At 33.7% G+C, this 17225-nt stretch overlaps 1 protein-coding gene and 6 non-coding genes across 7 annotated transcripts; 1 reads left to right on the top strand and 6 right to left on the bottom strand.

Moving 5' to 3' along the window:
- Positions 1–618: 618 nt before the first annotated feature.
- Positions 619–9968, top strand: LOC105330261 (alkaline phosphatase, tissue-nonspecific isozyme). The gene is made up of 11 exons (XM_011431871.4): positions 619–781; positions 2731–2773; positions 3381–3601; positions 3850–4024; positions 5338–5507; positions 6430–6534; positions 6718–6820; positions 7016–7156; positions 8929–9120; positions 9204–9305; positions 9657–9968. The coding sequence occupies exons 1-11, from the start codon at positions 767–769 to the stop codon at positions 9932–9934; spliced, it is 1545 nt and encodes a 514-aa protein (XP_011430173.3). The 5' UTR covers positions 619–766; the 3' UTR covers positions 9935–9968.
- Positions 9969–10027: 59 nt separating this feature from the next.
- Trnac-gca (transfer RNA cysteine (anticodon GCA)) lies at positions 10028–10099 on the bottom strand. The gene has a single exon. It is a non-coding gene; the product is annotated as a tRNA-Cys (tRNA).
- Positions 10100–12754: 2655 nt separating this feature from the next.
- Positions 12755–12826, bottom strand: Trnac-gca (transfer RNA cysteine (anticodon GCA)). The gene has a single exon. It is a non-coding gene; the product is annotated as a tRNA-Cys (tRNA).
- A 407-nt stretch (positions 12827–13233) lies between these two features.
- Positions 13234–13305, bottom strand: Trnac-gca (transfer RNA cysteine (anticodon GCA)). The gene has a single exon. It is a non-coding gene; the product is annotated as a tRNA-Cys (tRNA).
- Positions 13306–13729: 424 nt separating this feature from the next.
- Positions 13730–13801, bottom strand: Trnac-gca (transfer RNA cysteine (anticodon GCA)). Its single transcript has one exon. It is a non-coding gene; the product is annotated as a tRNA-Cys (tRNA).
- A 1304-nt stretch (positions 13802–15105) lies between these two features.
- Positions 15106–15177, bottom strand: Trnac-gca (transfer RNA cysteine (anticodon GCA)). Its single transcript has one exon. It is a non-coding gene; the product is annotated as a tRNA-Cys (tRNA).
- A 1756-nt stretch (positions 15178–16933) lies between these two features.
- Positions 16934–17005, bottom strand: Trnac-gca (transfer RNA cysteine (anticodon GCA)). Its single transcript has one exon. It is a non-coding gene; the product is annotated as a tRNA-Cys (tRNA).
- Positions 17006–17225: the final 220 nt, after the last annotated feature.

Raw genomic sequence — 17225 nt, 5'->3', positions numbered from 1 at the left:
ATATCCTTATTTTTAATTTAAAAATATATCAAAATTATTTAAAAAGAAAAAAAAACTGTGTTCGCATTGAAACTAGAAATTCTTGTATAGTGTGCAATGGCCTTTTACGCGGCAAAAATACTTTTCCGAGATTTTCAAAGTGTCGTGTTGGTTTAAAAAAAATCAAGAAATGTTGGTGTAAGTTTATATAAAGTTGAATTTTTCTTAGAACAAAGCTGACATATTTTCATAATTTTAAAAGGAAATTGTTATAGAAAATGCGCGAAATGCGTACATGTATGATCCAGTAGGTAAGATTTGAAATCGGTCATCCCAAGCACCATCTGTCAACCTAGAACCATACGGAGAGAAATCATACATTACTTATCATCGGAAAATGAAATGCTGCATCATAACACAGAAAACATTTAACCCTGTCATTTAATTTGAATATTAGATTCTCGGGGCGGAGCTACAGACGTTATGTTATTCTCGCTGGGAATATAAAACTTGAGAGAAGATGACACCTTTGGCCTATCAATCACCTGTAATTACTGTGAATCGGGGCTCAGACTTTACTTTTTGTCTCTTTCTCTCATACGTCCAAACTCTGAACTTTGGACCTTGCAGCAAATTCTCTATCTGTAGAAGCGCCGAGTGATTTCGGGCGCGTCACTTATGGGTAGGCTTGTGACACAGGCAGATATCCGGGTGAAGAGGGGTTTGTGGGTATACTTACCCAAGAGGAGGCTTCAAGTACCTGTTTATTGCGGAGGCCGCTGTTAACATGAACAATTTAAAGGTAAGTCAACTATTTCAATTTTTCCTCGTATTAAATATCACTTTGATATATTTCATATTGTATCAATTTTACCTTTGAGTATAATTAGTTGTGTTCCGTATTCCTATTGCAATAATTCCAGAAATTTATTAAGACAATTTGTAAGCGAGAACAATAAAAGAAAAGAAAGCCACGTAGAATGTTAATTGATGACAACCTTCGCACATCATAATGCTTCGACATCAAAGAAATGCATCCCTAAACGTTCATTATAAAGATTCATAAGTCATCCGAGTTAATTATGGAAATGACACCGAGGCCTAAGATACGTGAACTGCAATCGCTTAATGTATTCCCTGTTATTATTTATGGCCGATTTGTTGAAATGAAAATAATTTTTGTTTTACTTATTTTTTTCATTAGAACCTTACAACTTTACGATTTACATTCTCCTTCGATTGTCAATTCAAATGACAGTTACCGAATCTTGATTTACGAAATAAACCTCCCTTGCGGTTTCTATAGGTAAAGCTTTTGTGTATACCAGTTTACGGTAATATACTAGCATCAAGAATTTAGATCAATTCAAACATAGGCGCCTGGCATTAAATATTTTTTCATACTAAAAATATATACTCTCTACCAAATGATACACCTTGTGTATTATTAGGCAGAAGGTATATGTTTTTAGTATCAGAAAAACATATAACCTCTTGTGCCTGTGAATTCAATTGCAAGCTACAATCTCTGAGGACCAAAACAGAATCACGCGATTCATTTATGATTCTGGGTCATTTGAACTTTTGGAAATGTTTGAAATGTGACGTAATCAGTTGAAAGAAATCAGACAAAAGAATAAGTATTACATAACATGCAATACATTTTCAAAAGAGCCGTCCTGTATTTTGACATGTTCTTAACGTAAACATGAGCATTTGTTGACACCGGGTACCATATTTCGCTGTTCATGAGGCTAGGTAGTGAAAAATTACATATCAACTTGATATAAGTTGCTATATAATGGTTATTTATTTAGTAACTGTAAATTACCCATACTGGGCATTTTCCGGAATGTTTAAAGAGTCTCAAAAGGGAATGACCACCTCATCTGTTTTAAGCTTCATTTATTGACGCTATTTTTCTCTAAGAATTTAAAATAAAAATTTGTTGATATCGATATTCTTTAAAACTTTTTTTGACGATATGAAATATTTTGATTCACTTGAACTTTTATATATAAATTTACTTCGTGGTAAAGAGAAAAAAGGAATGCGCATTGCATTCTGTAAAAAAAAACCAGTAGTGTATCGTTAAGAAAAAATCTTAAGAATTGATGATAGCTTGCTCATAAAAAGTTGTTCGGCCATAACCGATTTGAGATGACAATTGACTACAACCAAGATTTTGTTACTGTTTTTCATTTTAATTTGATTACTTCTTACTCAGCTGTGTTAATCAGCTCAGGTGGGTCTCTGAAGTAGGTAGAGGGTCGTTACACAAGAGATCTATCACCCTGGTCAACAAACAACCGAATAATTTGTGATCTACCAGTAAGAAGGACGAGATTGACGGTCCGATCATAAGCAATAAATTCTGTGAGAGGAAACTATATAAATACATGAAGTGGTTTACTGTTAGAATCATCATAAAACTTCAAATTCCGAGACAAAAAAAATTTGCATTGCAAACAAAATATGGACAGCGGTTTCAAGGGATGTCGAACATTTTAAACAAATATGATTATTTATCATAATTCTCAATCCAACAGTTTTTAGCGATATTCGCTGACAATATTTTATAGGGAGGTCAAGCAAAGGAATGAGTATTTTTTTTTCTGATTGGGAATGCGACAATTATAAGAGAAGCAGAATCGGAGATGTTCAATGTCTTTTAATGTAATGTTTTAGTCTAATCTAACCTTTATTCCAATAGTACCCACTTAATCTGGTGTTTAATTTTCTTTTCTTCAGGTCTTATTTCTTGGATTATGTCTTATTGCAACCGCAAAACCAGGTAATCATTCTTCCAATTTGCAATCTGTTTACAAAAAATGCGCAGAAAGTGAATAAGTAAATGATATCTACATAATCATAAATAATGATAATTAGGAAACAACTGGACGGTGATGAGAACACAAATCTCGGACAACAAGTCACTTAGTATCGGCGTACTTGTCCTTATCGTTATCATTATGCAGTCAAGTTCATAATAGTGTAACAGAAAACGAGGAAATAACAGTCATCTTACGTGCACAAATAAGTCGAAGTATTAGAACATTTATGGGTGTTATATACAGAACCGCCAACTGGATACCTATGTTTAAATTTAATAAATATCTTTAAATAGTTTATTATTGACTACATACTGTGGAATCATTAAAATTAGTGGGGGCCAATTTTCGTGGATTGCTGAAATTTTATAGGTTCGTTGGGACGCAATTTCGTGTATTTTCTAATACCTACTAAAGGAAATATGACTTTATAACCCTAATTTATTAATTCGTGGAGGATGTTAATTCGTGGATAAGAGATACCCACGAATTCCACGAAAATTAAACTACCACGAAATCAAATGATTCCACAGCATACTTTGTTGGGTCAAAATTGATTGTTATGTTTAGATGCAGAGTTTTGGAACTCCATGGCCCAGGAAAACCTGAAAAGAGTTCTACAGAAACAATGGAACACGAATATCGCTAAAAATGTCATTTTGTTCCTGGGGGATGGAATGGGGATCTCGACAGTCACCGCGGCGCGGATCTATAAGGGGCAGCAACAGAACAAAACAGGGGAGGAGGCAAAACTGGCGTTTGAAGAATTCCCAGAGATAGGGCTCGTCAAGGTAGAACGACTGTGAGAATCCATAGGAGAATCAACAGAATATAAAACACATTTATTACATGCATCTTTGAATAATTAAATCTATTCTTTGGGTTTAAGGTTAATAAAATTAAACTAGATTAAAAATCAATTAAATTTGATTTGGGTTTAATGGATTTAAGTGCATGTAGTGTATTAAAATCAAGTGATAATACAGATATGGACGTTAATAAGGGTATTTTAAAAAGGATAATTCTTATAAATTTCCAGACTTACAGTGTGGACGAGCAGGTGCCCGACTCGGCAGGGACAGCCACGGCCTTCCTCTGTGGGGTGAAGGCTCAATCCGGGGTACTGGGGTTGGACGACACGGCAACTTACAAAAACTGTTCCTCCTCGATTGGAGCGGAGGTAGACTCCATCCTACGGATGTCTAAACAAAAAGGTGCGTGATGTCTTAGTAAACTGATGATCTTGAGGCTTTATGGTTATCAGTGAACTACAAGACTTGATTGTCATTTTCAAAAATGTCGTAAAGCGCACAAAAAGTTAACTGGAGTATAAATTTTTCAACTAAAACAGGTCATACTGCTTCAATGAGATCTCAAAGTCATTAAAGATACTGCCAAGAGTATTTATTGAAATTATAACGTTACTGTAACTTGAGTGCATTATCACTGTTGTGTTCGACTCGATACTGATATGTTTTTATTCAATAGCGTTGATTTCATAGAAAATAAAATGATATTCAAATAAAACAAGCGATTGTTCTTTACAATCATAATATGAGGTTATTACTTGTTCTTCAAATTGTTCCGTTATCGACTTGAAGTCGGCGTTTTGTGCTCACTATGGTCATGTACTTGTGTGAAGGAAACAAAAAAAATATTCTATTAACGACTGACTGAAAAGAAACGTATCAATATATACATGCATCAATTATGAATCTTTGAAGCGTGTGTCCTTTAGATACAACTTCCTTCTTAGATTAATTCATACATGCTTCATAATAAACAATTATGCTAAAGGTCATTTGGGTTGCAACAGATGATAAACAGTGTGTTAGAATTTTTTCTGACATAAAAATTCATTTGCTGACTTAATATTTCTATGATCTTTATCAATTGTGAAGCATTACTGTGCACTTATCTTTGATTTTAACCTTTGGGTCATAGTTGCAAGATTCGTGGTTTCTGCTAAAAATGTCATGCCATGCGTCGGACGGTATTTAGTGTAAGTGTTTACATATTATGGACAAGTACCACTAAATGTTACAGTGTGAGGTCTATTCGACAATACGTAGGCTATTAACCGGAAATATGCGCACTGGAAACTCGACACCCGAGACAGCATAACATGTCATAATAAATACAGGTTCATGATTTTTTCTTCAAAATTTCAATTGTCAGTCTAATAACTAGTGTGAAAAAGGAAACTTGGCAATTTTGCTAATATTTTTATCAAACTATCATCATAATTGTCATTATCATATCGCAGTGCCAGTCTTTTTTATGAGACATGAACTCTTTCTACAACGCACCATTTGGCTGTCAAAAACGACATTGAACTGGTTTTGCCTCGTTACCCAAATCTTAACACCTAGAGAGTTTTGCATCAGAACCAAAACATTCAAATTGTAATTTCAAAAAAAAAAAAATATGGAGTAAATAATCTTTATCATATATACAAAGCCAAAGATAAATACAATAAGTTTTCACGTGATCTTACGAGTCATTTCGTGCTTGATCTAATTTGTAGGTAAATCGGTTGGCGTTGTGACGACGGCCCGCCTGACCCACGCCACCCCGGGGGCTGCGTACTCTCACTCAGCAAGTCGGGGCTGGGAGGGTCTGTCCAACATGGAGGGGGTGGAACCCCAGTGTACGGACATCGCCTACCAACTCGTCATGAACAACTCCGACATTGACGTAAGGGTCGGCTGAGTAATGGTTCTTAGTGTCACACATGATTTGGTAGTATAAGATAATGAACCGTGAAAACGTTATGTAAAGCAGTGACTGAACACATCCTTTGGTATTGTACAATAACGAATAGTACATGTGTTATGAAAGAGATCAACTGAAGACGTTTGAGTAATATTTGGTTTGGTTTGCCACCGTGGTTCAATGTTTGTGTAATACTGTTCCTTCTCTCTGAAACTGGCAAGATACATGTAATACCCATTTGAATTTTTTTTTTTAATTGAAAGTGGGATTGATGAAAATGAAGTTAGAGATAGCTGCAAAGAAGTCTTGAACATCAAACCATACCTTTGTAGATAACCGATTATTTTAACGCTAGTATATATTTTAATGAAAACAAAAAAGATTTCATTTTTTGAAAAGAGGTGCGATGTCTTGCATTTCTTTTCCAACTTCATATGCAACATATATTCCGTGCACTCTGGGCTATTTATTGGAATAAACTCATTTTGTCTTATCTATACTCTTCAGTAACCATAAAACCGCAAATGTAATTGTTTTCATGAAAAGTTAAGACATACTTTCGAGCATACATTTACTCAAAAATATATTTAGGGTATTTGCACCAGCTTTATCTTAGTAATATATTTCCTCCTTCTTGCATTTATCCTAACATCTACGTTTTTAGATAAATATATAAATTCAATATAAATCATGAAAAAACTGAATGGCCTCCAAAACTTTCCCATAGATTTCCTGGATATTGACAACTTCATGTTTGAGCAAATTGTTATGTATTTACATAAGAATTTCGAATGACCTATGCGATATCTTTGATATTTTACTTGCTCTATCTTTACCGTACTTTGTTGGGGTCGTGTAATTTTACAGATTTTGCCATATTTTATGCCTGACTATAATCTTGCAGGTTTTAATGGGTGGCGGTCGCAGGTTTTTCTTGTCAATGAACAAAACAGATCCAGAGCTGAACAGGACCTCATCCTATCAAAGATGGGACTTGGACCTCGTCGATGTAATAAAACTTTCACCAAATCTTAAAGAAAATGAAAATTTACCGAATCATTTATGTACCAGTTAATGAATTATTCTTGCTTTGGTGGCTATATCCATATTAATTATAAGAACGTTCAATGTCTTTCACGCTGTCCGGCGTCTCCAATTGTTTTATGACGTATTGTGTTCCTTTTGATTAAAGGAATGGCTGAGGCGGAAACAAGAAGAAAACGTTTCCCATAGTTACGTGTGGAATAACGAAGGATTTAATGCCATTAATCCACAGACCACAGACTACGTTCTAGGTAATGTAATAAAGATATTTTACTTTCTTTAAATTCATATGACATAATCTTTAAATGTTTACCCCCCCCCCCCAAAAAAAAAAACCCACCATTTTAAAACACCCCTTTCTAGAGGATATAATTATAAAAAAACAGCCAACCAAAAAATATACAACCGAATAAAAAAGATCAGTGAATGAGGTTGTGTATTTTCAGGTTTATTTGAATCTTCCCACATGCAATACGAGTATCAACGTGACACAGGCCCTAACGGGGAACCATCACTGGCGGAAATGACGCAGAAAGCCATAGAAATCCTCGGAAGAAACGACAAAGGCTTCTTCCTATTAGTGGAAGGTAAAATGAAGTGACTTTTGTAAATAACAAGTTTAACTTTTTTTAAAAAGCTTACCGTCTTTAGAACAAACCCTAAACAGCAATTAGTTATCAAAGACAGTTCTCTCGAGCGATAGCAACTACGTTAGTCCTTTTCACTGGAATACGCATGCTCGACTCCATAGTAGGGGATTCTGGGAATACTGTACTACTGTAGATAAACTGTACCATTTTAATTTCGTTTTATCATCTTCACGTGGTTTTGTATTTTATCGTTAATGTCAAAAAGTAACAGTAGCTTCGGTCTTATGATGCAAAGTTATTTTCAATATTATAATAAATAACATGTAGAAAGCTTTATCTTAAATTCCTTCAAGTTCGGAAGACAACTTCGGATATGTTTTCCGAGCTTGTCGGAAAGGCCCGAGAAGATACGATTGCTACAAAACAGTACATAATGATTAAGGCACAGCCAATGAGCTATGCCATTGCCGATGTGTAGCCCACTCTAGATTCACAATTTTAAATTGAGACCCCGCTCCAGCACAATTCCAGTACACCACTGTGCCTTCCTATTGTTAATTAATCGATTCAGAAATTTAAACCAATGTTTTAGAAATCAGCTTCTGTGTTTTATGATTGCTACAGCGCTCGCTCACCAATCTTTTTTAAAAGAAAAGCTTGTATATACAAATACCACCTTCCTCTACATAGCATGGCGAGTGGATTTATCCGAACATTTTTGTGCCATGTGTTGTTTAAGCCTGCGTGTCTAAAATTGAGAACTGTGTACCCGAGCTTGTAAATTGAGATCGACTATAGGATGAAAGAGATCTTAGGTAGGGTCGTAGACTCGTATTATTTTGATAAAATCAAAGTTATACCACTGCATTTATCTATCTAAGGTGCAAAAACTTCACCGATATTAGGCATACCGCATCAATTTTTTTTTAAATTTTTTTTTTACATTTTGGTATAAATATTTGAATAAACAATGCTAAAAGAAAAACAGATAATTTCAATAGATATCGTAGAATGTTACTTTCAACTAGTTGGACCTGAAAACCAAAGGCTGAATTTCATTCATAGCAATTTGTATTGCTTTTTCGTTTTATCACTTTTTAAGATTTGAAATCTACGAAATTTGTTAAGTCGTACGTGAAAAAGATCATCAGAAAATTATCTCCCTTGCGCCGAACAGTATTTCAACCAATGAAATCAATCGCAACTTCTCGGGCCTTTCCGGCAAGCTCGGAAAAACACCTCGAATGTATTACCTAGGCGTCCATGACAACCCCCCTTTTTGTAAAACTTGAAATAAATAGAACACGTTTTACGATCTGTTGAGATGTGAGCTATACTTCATTAAAGTAAACGATATACACTAAAATATAACACAGAAACGACATACAAGACTGTCTAGCCGATACTTATTTTAATGGGAAGCGACTCCATTTTGTATAAAATTCTAACATCCGGCGATGTTAATACATTCGAGGTGTTTTTCCGAGCCTGCCGGAAAGGCCCGAGAAGTTGCGATTGCCAATGAAATAAATGTTAATTTTCACATCATGTATTTTCAACCAATCACAAAGGAAAGGAAGTGCACAACCCGGAGACTGTAAATTATTTCAACTCTTTATACCGTCTTCCAAGGAAGACGGTAAAAAGAAGTGAATGACATTTTCAGGAACTTTCTTTCAATTCTGTCTACACATATGGGATTCTTTTACTTGTTATACAATATTCTTGAATCGGAATATAGCCTTATGCCTTTTTTTTGTTTCGTGAAGGGGGTCGGATAGACCACGGTCACCACGCCTCTCAGGCAGCCGTCGCTTTGTCGGAAACCGTTATGTTTGACAAAGCGGTTCAGGTTGCTAAGGAAATTACGAATGATGACGACACGTTGTTAGTAGTAACAGCTGACCATTCCCACGCCTTCATGATGGCTGGATACCCTAGTCGGGGAAATGACATTTTAGGTTTGTTAAAAAGATTCAATTCTCTCGTGCTGATTTTCAGGACTTTTACGTGCTTTAATACCAGATGACCTTCATTCTGATAGGGGTCGTTGACACGGAGATTGGAGAGGACGATATGCCTTACACGACCTTGACCTATGGTAACGGACCACAACAAAGAAGGAATCTTACGGGTATAGATACCAGTAAGTACATGTACTACTATGCAGATAATTTTGATAGGTTGTGACCGCAAGGACAAGCGCAGAATTACTATGTATTTTGCATCACCAATTTTCAGTTACAAAACTCGCGTTATTTTTTTTAATTAACGAGTCAATCTTAAAAGAATCAACACAAGATGCTCCGTTATAACAACTTCTGAGAACTTTTCTTATGAGCCATTAAACTTAATGAATAGCAAAACAACGATTGCAACATTTGTTGAACAAGCTTACAGTTTACAAACTATACCATTGTGAGGAATATTATGTAACAATGTCCTGAAATAGTTTATAGAAGATGGATAAATGTTGACGACAACTCTTCTGTTCTAGCGGCCTTCACTTTCCGACAGTCAGGAGTTGTTCCCCTGGGTTCTGAGACACATGCTGGTGAGGATGTTCCAGTTTATGCGTCAGGTCCGATGTCCCATTTGTTTGTAGGAACTCATGAACAAAACTACATTACGCATGTGCTAGCATACGCTTCCTGTGTTGGTCCATATCCGGGACGATGTGCCGTTCCACCGGTCTCTACTACCGGATCTGCGACATCCGGTTCTGTGATATCGTTTCTCTTGTTATCTATCTCATTTTTTCTTTGTTGGCTATGAAATCCAGCTTTTGATAAATTATGATTTTTAGTCACTGACATTTATTTTTTATTGACTTAGTGCTTTGCGAAATGTATTTAACAAGAAAAAATTAGGGGACACCCGGGTTCGAACCGGGGACCTCTCGATCTGCAGTCGAATGCTCTACCGCTGAGCTATATCCCCTTGGTAGTTATGAACAGTGCTTCTTTTAAGTATACTGTTACATATTTTACGTGTTTTCCAGTTTGAAACTTAAAGACATTTTCACTATCTAAAATTAAGAATTATAATCGAAGTAAACTCAAGGCCACGGCTTCCAGAACTTAATAACATTTTAAAACTACGGTCTATACATAGAAATGATCGTATGAAAAAAAGCTTGGTTATAATTAGTGTACAGCTAAAAGAATTACACCACTTTCGTTTTTAAGTCCTATTCACATTTTAACATGTACATGTTTCCAAATTCTCTTTTATCTACATTTTGGTTAGCAAACAAAAATGATTCTGGTGAGTATAAAGGTGATAGGTTGAAAGCGATACTTAGTTCCATGGCATCATCTTAAAAGGCCCCTATCGTTATCAGACATTAAAATCAACCTTGAAAAAAATTATTGAACACTGAAGTGTCGCCAAGCTACAACATTTAATTATTTAATAGAGATTACATATTTAGACAAATAAAATCATGGTTTTAGAAATTTGTCTGAAAGAAGTGCACCTTGAATGCCTTTTTAAAAAACAATTATTTATTCATCATACCGTCATAAATAAAAGTAATAAATATTTTTTTAATTTACAAATCCCTAAGTTATATACATTACATGGGTATATTGAACTGACCTACAAATTTTCTCCAGCTACATGTAATTGTAGTTTTGAAGATTTCTATTGCCCTTCAATTAATGTACACCTAAATTACTATATATGAACAACACGCAATGTATTGCTCTATATTACAGTAATAACTGTTAGTGTTACAAAAGCAACACTAGTTTCTTTCAACTGATTTTTTGAAATAAAAACATGGATGAATTATGGCAAACAGCATTTCAAATCTTTAATTACTTTTTTTTGATGCGATGTAATTTTTGTCAGTAGATTTAAACTGTGTCTGCACAGGCTAATCGAGTTAGATGAACGTAATTTAGAAAGGAAATATTTAATGTTTGCAAAAACCATGCTCTTTCTGCAACCCTTTCTATCTAACTGATTTTTCTGATTAGCGTTTAAGGTGGCTCTATATACCCACAGTTTATTCCAATTTTCAATAGAAGACCACAAAACATATACTTATCAAATATTAAAATGACGATAGGGATACTATAGGTATTTTTAAAGAATTTTTTAATGTTTTTTCGTGTTTTTGTAAAATATTTTTTAAAAAGACAGCTATCAACAAATTGAGAGAAATTATTTTGTCATACGATGGATATTTCCTTCGGACACATAAAAAAAAATATAACACTTCTTAACATTCAAAAATGTTATTATTGCAATTTTTTTTAGTATTTCCCCAAAACATATTTTTCATATTTTCTTACTCTGTTGACAAATCATCTGAAAAAGTTGCTTGATGTTATAAGAAAATGTATTTTAATTAATGTGAAATAAAAAATTGAATGAAAACAATTGCAAATAAACACAAAAAATATTTTAAATTTTATTTGGTATGAAAGTTCCTCATGTAAGGGTTATCGTTCCTAAGTCCCAAGGCCCAAACACCTTGGGGACTTTTCATTTCTGAGTTGAAGAAAATTTCCTAAATATAATGTTGGAATGATAAATACATGCATATTTCATTATAGACTGTGCCCTGTATAAGTGAATATATTCGCTTTAGTGCAAAACTAAGTCAAATAAATAAAGGGGAACATTGACTAGGCTAATAGGATTTATGTATCTCAACCTGAGAGAAATTCAAAGCAACCCTCTCATCCCCGTTAGGTGTCGATATTGATGTGCATTAAAGTATATTATAATTGAAATATTTTCACCTGTTTAGAATTTTCTTTCACGGTATTCAACCAAAAAATACGTTTTAAAAATTTTTGAAAGTTAAAAAATTTATTGTTCTCAACGGGAATCGAACACATGACCTACAGGTTTGTAGTGAACCCACTAACCCACTGCGCTACGGCGTAACATATCGATGATGCTAAAGAAACTCTTTAAAAATTTATACTTGATTTTATTGTTTAATTCGATAAATAATACCACACAACGTGAAGGTGTCACATACCACATTACTTGTAAGTAATGAATTTTCCAATTATCAAATTAAATCTATCCATTTAACATTTTTTTCAAAATAGCGGTTCCCATACAATTCACCTCAGTTTAAATCAGCCAGTACCGGAAATGCATGTTTCCAGATTTACTTTTTTGCGTACTGCGTCATCAAAAAGTGGTGTATAGAGCCACCTTAAAGACAAAGACCATGGAAAAGAATTCTCTTTCCCTTGGTTAGATGGTATTTATATCCCAGAATTAAAATTCAAATTGAACAGAAAGTCCACGCTTTAAGGTGGTATGGGACACCTGTCGATATTAATGTGAATAAAGATAAATTGTAATATTAATACTTTCACCTGCTTAGAATTTTCAGATTTTACAATATTTGGCCAAAAAATATGTTTTAAAATGTTCAGGATAGGTTACAATAATAAAAGGCCCACCGGGAACTCATAACAATTTCAGTAAAGAAAATAAAATAATTTATACTTGATTTTTTTGTTCATTTCGTAAGGAAGTCCGTCACAATATGGAGGTGTCCCATACCACCTCAAATCCCACTGTATGGGTCCATGTGACCGATTTCTAAATAAAAAAATTACTAGGGGACACCCGGGTTCGAACCGGGGACCTCTCGATCTGCAGTCGAATGCTCTACCACTGAGCTATATCCCCATATTTCAAGCGATCAAATGCTTTCTTTTAAGGTAGCCCATGAAGTAACAGCTGTTTAAATAATTTCTTGTTTTCCCCTTCTATATAAATGTATAATTTTCAATGTTTCAAATGATATTCCATTTGCAATATTTGATTTATTTCTATTAAATATATAATTTAAATTTTATTTGTATAACATAACTTTGATTTGTATTGTATAATTTGTTATCTTTATCATATAGATGTTTTACCTTGGAATGTCATATGGTATGATGGTATACATATCATGTCATAGACCGCAAACAACAGATTATTTTCGTTTAAAATATCAAACAGTAGGTTACTCCAGTTTGAAAAAACTAAATACTCGAAATAAGTATGCAGTATGGAGAAGGTTCCAAATATATTTGAAAAGAAAAAATATAAGGGGACACCCGGGTTCGAACCGGGGACCTCTCGATCTGCAGTCGAATGCTCTACCACTGAGCTATATCCCCATGTCGAAAAAATGAAAATGCCTTTCTTTTAAAGTTAGCTTGAGACGTAACAGTTGTTTAGTGCTCTGGTGGTTTTTCCCATTCGATATACACCAGTAATAATATACACGTCAGCGAGTATGACAATGTACTTATATCTGATAATAACAACATGATAAGAAAAATAGTTAGTCCCAGCAAATAACGAAATCAATAATCTTTTTAAAATTACAAACAAAATATCGATTTATGGCTCGAAATCAAAAGGTTGAATTTGATTTTTAAATATCAGTATTACAATTTTCAGATGTTATCACTTTGCACTCGTGTATATCTTGACAATTAAAAAAAGTTTTTAACCATGTTTTACTAGATAAATACAAGTAAATTATATTACGTGTAAGTAAAGTGTAGGCACCTGATTTAAATTACATTAAAAAATACTAGGGGACACCCGGGTTCGAACCGGGGACCTCTCGATCTGCAGTCGAATGCTCTACCACTGAGCTATATCCCCATATCCGATATTAAAAAATTCTTTCTTTTAAGTAGGCATAGGATTATAACAGCTGTTCTACTGGGTTTTTTCTATTTGGTATGACCAGTTAATATTACACACGTCAGCGACAATGATTCTGTCTTGAATATAACTTTAAATAAATCGTTGATAGTAGCATTATGATAAGAATAAACTTAATCCCAGCACATAATGAAATCAGTAACCTTTTTTTTAATTACAAACGCAATAATTAAATAGAAAAACATTGATTTACAAATTTAAAATAAGTAGCTAGACTCGAAAGCACTACGTCTGAATTTTATTCGAAATTTTATTACCTGTGTAATTATACAGGTAAAGATGTATCACTTATTTGTTAATCATGAGTGTTACAGAAAATGTTTTAAACAGTTTTATTAGAAGTATATTATTTTTCACACCATGTAAGTAAAATATGACTTGAATTACGTGATTGTACTTCTTTTAAACGGAGATTTTTTTAAAATGATGAAGGATTGTGCTTTCGAAACTAATTGAATAAAAACATATCATTGTAATTGAGACAAAATACATGTATTATGGGATATCCGGGCTGGAACTGTGGGCCCCTCGATCTGCAATCGGATGCTCTACCACTGAGCTTTATCCCTTTTTGAAGCAACAGCTGTTAACATGTCACCTTTCCCAATCGATAAGAATATATAGCGACTATAATATACTATTTGTAGGCAATCACACTGTCCTAAACATTACTCTGAAGACACGGCTTATTTATCTCAGAGTGATTTCACTAAATTCAGCGCAAACTGAAGACAGTAACAATTCCACATTACGTTGTATATTTCATCTACAAATGAACGTTTCAATGAAAAAACCAAGATCCACCATTAAACTCGAAATCCGTAGTATGTTATTTGGTTTTCACAGGTCATTCATATTCCTAGATAAATTAAAAACACAAAAACATGTTTTGAAACAGAAAATCTTTTGCGAGTTTGATCAGAAAGTAAAGCTATAATAATATTATCAAGCTAACTTTGATTGTATCATTCTTATTAAAGGAAACTGTGTATGATTTTTAAAAAAGAATGATATTTTTACTGATATTTTGGGAGAAATATTATCATTTTATAAAGTTATTTTACTTGATAGAAGATGTTTTTATGTTTTATAAAGTCATATAGACTGTATACTTGTAGCAGTTTATTCTTAATTTAGCAAATAACTGGTCAATTCAACATGAAAAAAGTATCCAAAATTGATGTGCAGTGAATAAAAGGTACTCAATGTTCGAAATGTATGCGAGATGGAAAAAAAAAGATAGGGGACACCCGGGTTCGAACCGGGGACCTCTCGATCTGCAGTCGAATGCTCTACCACTGAGCTATATCCCCTTATTGAGAGTTTCATATTGCTGTCTTTGTGTAAACTGTTACATATCTTACTTAAAGGACAGGTGACACAAAATCAATTTCACTATTTAAAGGCATTAGTTAAATTTAGAATTTTAATCAAAGTAAATTCAAGGCCACAGCTTAATAGCATTTTAAAACTACAGTATACACATAAAAATGATCACGTATGAAAAAAAAGCTGGGTTATTATTAGCATACAGCTATAAGAAATTTCCACCACTTTCGTTTTTAAGTCCAATTCACAAAGGAGTGTAAATTTTACATGTACATGTTTCCAAATTCACTTTTGTGTACATTTTGTCAAGCAAACAAAAATGATTTCTGATGAATTTAAAGATGATAGATTGAAAGTCATGATTAGCTCCATTGCATCATCTCTTCTTTAAATGGCCCTTAACGTTACCAGACAGTAAAACCAACCTTGGAAAGTTTACCGAACACTGAAAGGTCGCAAAACTACAAGAAAAAATAAATAAGAAATCAGGTATAAATGTTGTATGGACACATTAACTATTTAAGAGAGGTTACATATTTAGACAAATAAACTCAGGTGTTAGAGAGTTGTCTGAAAGAAACGCACCTGGGAGGCCTAGGTCTATTAAAAATAATAATTCATTCATCATAACCTCATACATGTAATGAATGCTGATAAATATTTTTTATATACAAATCTATAAGTTACATACAGTACATGAATATCTACCACTGACCTACAAGTTTTCTCCAACAACTACATGTACTTGTAGTTTTGAAAATGTCTAATTCCCTTTATGTAATGTACCCCTAAATTACTATATATGAACATTACGCAATATATTGTTCTATAATACAGTAATAACTGTAATAAAAACATCATAATTTTTTTTTCAACTTTTATTGAAATTAAAACATTGATAAATTATAATAAACTGAAATGGCAAACAGCATTTCAAATCTTTAATATTTTTTATGCGATGTACTTTATAATCTAAATACTTTATGTACACTTATCATAGCCCCAGCGCGATTCTAACTCTTATCATTTATTTCTATAGGAAGTGCTGCACAATATGGAGGTGTACCGTGCCACCTTATGTGCACGTTTTATTTCTTCATTTGTATAATTTTTAATTTATATTGTATGGAATTTTATATGTATAAACTGAATTTGTATTTAATGACATTCCATTTCTATTGTATGATTTACAATTAACAATGTAATACCGTATTATTTAAAATTTAATTTGTGTACACATAACATGGAACTTTAATTCGTATTATATAATTTTTTTACTTATACTACTTACATTATTACCTTGTAATTTCATATCATGGTATTAGGTAATGTCATATCATGTCACAGACTGCACAAAACAGATTATTTTAATTAAATATACAGGCACGTAGCATCAGGGGGGGGGGGGGGGGCTCCCCCCCCCCCCCCCCACTTTTTCTCGCCGCAACAATTTTTTTAAAAATTACATATAAAAAATTGAATTATCATGGAGTTGCCCCCCCCTCCCCCCCACGGATTAGGATTTTGAAGATTTTGAGAAAGTCTTATTTTCTTTTCTTTTTTTTTCTTTTTTTTTGCTTGTCAAGATTTTTTGGATGAGTCTGCCCCCCCCCCCCACTTTCAAAAGCGATGCTACGTGCCTGATATATCTAAAAGCAGGTCACTCATGTTTGAAAAAAAAATACCCAAAATGATATGCAGTGTAGAGACGGTCCCCAATGTATTTGAAAAGAAAAAATTAGGGGACACCCGGGTTCGAACCGGGGACCTCTCGATCTGCAGTCGAATGCTCTACCACTGAGCTATATCCCCATGTTAACTACACGAAATTGCTTTATTTATAAGTAAACAAAGGAAAATAACAGCTGTTTAATGTTCAACTGGTTTTCCTATTCGATATGAACCATTAATAATATACACGTCAGCGACAATGACAGTGTAGAATACTTAACATTACGTTAACACAGTGATAACGACAACATGATAAGACTGAATTTAATTTCAGTATATAATGAAATCAGTATTAACCTTT

Source organism: Magallana gigas, chromosome 3 (genome assembly GCF_963853765.1).
Source record: "Magallana gigas chromosome 3, xbMagGiga1.1, whole genome shotgun sequence".
NCBI classification, from domain to species: Eukaryota; Metazoa; Mollusca; class Bivalvia; order Ostreida; family Ostreidae; genus Magallana; species Magallana gigas.
Note: the sequence above shows the minus strand (reverse complement) of the source record. Positions and strands in the feature narration are given on the sequence as shown.